At 51.0% G+C, this 1,898-nt stretch overlaps 1 protein-coding gene across 1 annotated transcript in view; it reads left to right on the plus strand.

Moving 5' to 3' along the window:
- Positions 1 to 231: 231 nt before the first annotated feature.
- The window catches only part of txlnba (taxilin beta a), an 11,505-nt gene continuing 9,838 nt past the window's right edge, over positions 232 to 1,898 (plus strand). The window contains exons 1-5 of the mRNA XM_008397086.2: positions 232 to 445; positions 515 to 572; positions 823 to 908; positions 976 to 1,125; positions 1,703 to 1,897. Of these exons, the coding sequence (XP_008395308.1) occupies positions 272 to 445; positions 515 to 572; positions 823 to 908; positions 976 to 1,125; positions 1,703 to 1,897 (663 nt within the window). The 5' untranslated portion in view covers positions 232 to 271. The remainder of the gene's footprint in view (positions 446 to 514; positions 573 to 822; positions 909 to 975; positions 1,126 to 1,702; position 1,898) is intronic.

Raw genomic sequence — 1,898 nt, forward strand, 5'->3', positions numbered from 1 at the left:
TGTGTGTGTGTGTGTGTGTGTGTGTGTGTCTGTGTGTGTGTGTGTGTGTGTGTGTCACGGCTAATTTTAAACCTGACAGATAACATACGGAGTGCCGCCGTCAGAGCTGAGCTGAAAAACAGCAGCTGGACGTGGAGCAGAAATTAGATTTGACAGCGAAACAATAAGAGACGATAAAACCATAAAACAATGAAAAGTTTTTAAAAAATGAGATGATAAAAAACGATGAAAACGGTAAGAGACGATAAAATCTGTTTCTCAGAGACCGAGGATGGAGACGTCAGTGGAAGCAGCCGAGCTGTTGGCGCCGTCGCCCCTGGAAACCGGGAATTTGGACGGAGACTCCGCCTCCTCGGCGACCTTTGACCCCCTGGAGGAGTTCAGCCGGCGGCTGCAGGACATCCTGAGGACGCACGGCTCGGCCGACGGCCTCCTGGACAAACCGGTGGGTCCGGCGACGCCGCGTCCGCCCGCTGCCGCTCAGTCATGATGTTTGTGCTGTTCGGTCCGACAGGTCGCCATGGACACCGAGACGGAAAAGACCCCAGAGGTCAAAGGTGACATGGAGACAGGTGAGACAGCCTCAGCTTTTCCTGACATGAAATGTCGAGTCAGGCAAACAAATTACAGCGAAAAGTTATAAATTAATCTCTGAAATCTCTGAGTTTCAAAAGGAAAATATTTTCTTCCAGCAATTTTTGTCACTTTGAAACTCAGAAATTTCCACAATTTTTCTAGAAAATGTCTGAAATTGATCTAAAAATGTTTGATTTTGTTGGGTAAATTGTCTTTCTGTCTTTAATGGCGCTGACCGCGGCGCAGACGTGTCCCTCATCCGGCAGCGCCTGACCCGCCTGCCGTCCGCGGAGGACAGACTGGAGGACCTGGCGCAGCAGTTCGCCGAGCTGGTGAGAACATTTCCGCTCTGCCGGCGGGGCTCCGGCGGCAGCGGCTCATCAGCGGCTGTGTCAGCAGGCGGCGCTGTGGCGCGGCGAGCAGCAGAAGAAGAGCGCGCTGCAGCAGAAACTCTGCCACCTGCTGGAGGAACGGCGCTGCAGCATGGCGGCGCGCAGCCAGCTGGAGGCGCTGTGCAGAGACCTGCAGGCTCACCACGGCGCGCTGCGGGTAGGACCGGCTTACCGAACCGACCAGAACCAGCTGGTTCAGCCAGATTAAATGTGTCTGTAGGTTTGTGGTCCAGCAGCTATGAGCGGACCTGCGCTAATAACAAAGCTAATTATTGGTTTAGCGCTTTGCTAACTTTGGAAACAGGTAGCTTCTCCTAAATTAATTTAAAGAAACATAATAAAGTGAAGAGATATAAACGTAAATGCGAAATCTAAGGGCGTTGTAGAAATTGTGATTTTAACATTGAATTGGTTTTGGCATCATTTAAGGTATTTATGGAGTTTTATTGATAATTGAAGATAAAACCTGGGTTGTGGATGTTTTTCAGTGTAAATATGATCAGAAAGTTCACAGCATGTAAAAGCTCTTTACCTCATTTGCCATTAGCGCTTTAGCATTAGCTTCCACTAAATACCATGTGGATACAGCATGTAGAGTTAGCTGAGCTACAGTTTGTAGCAGGTGTTTTGGTGTTAGCGTTAGCTCGCTGTTCAGTTAGCGGACAATGGAGCCAGGAGGCAGTGATGGAAGTACGCAGCCCTGAGGAGCTCCTTACCAGGCGTTTCTCCTGCAGGAGGAGACGCTGCGGCGCTGCAGGGAGGACGAGGAGAAGCGGAGCGACATCACCAACCACTTCCAGGAGACGCTAGAGGAGATCCAGGCTCAGATCGAGCTGCACAGCGGGAGGAACGACAAGCTGCGGCAGGAAAACGCCAACCTGAACGACAAGCTGGAGAACCTCATGAGCCAGTATGAGCGGCGGGAGGAGG

The sequence above is a fragment of the Poecilia reticulata genome, linkage group LG21, assembly GCF_000633615.1.
Source record: "Poecilia reticulata strain Guanapo linkage group LG21, Guppy_female_1.0+MT, whole genome shotgun sequence".
In the NCBI taxonomy this organism is placed as follows: domain Eukaryota; kingdom Metazoa; phylum Chordata; class Actinopteri; order Cyprinodontiformes; family Poeciliidae; genus Poecilia; species Poecilia reticulata.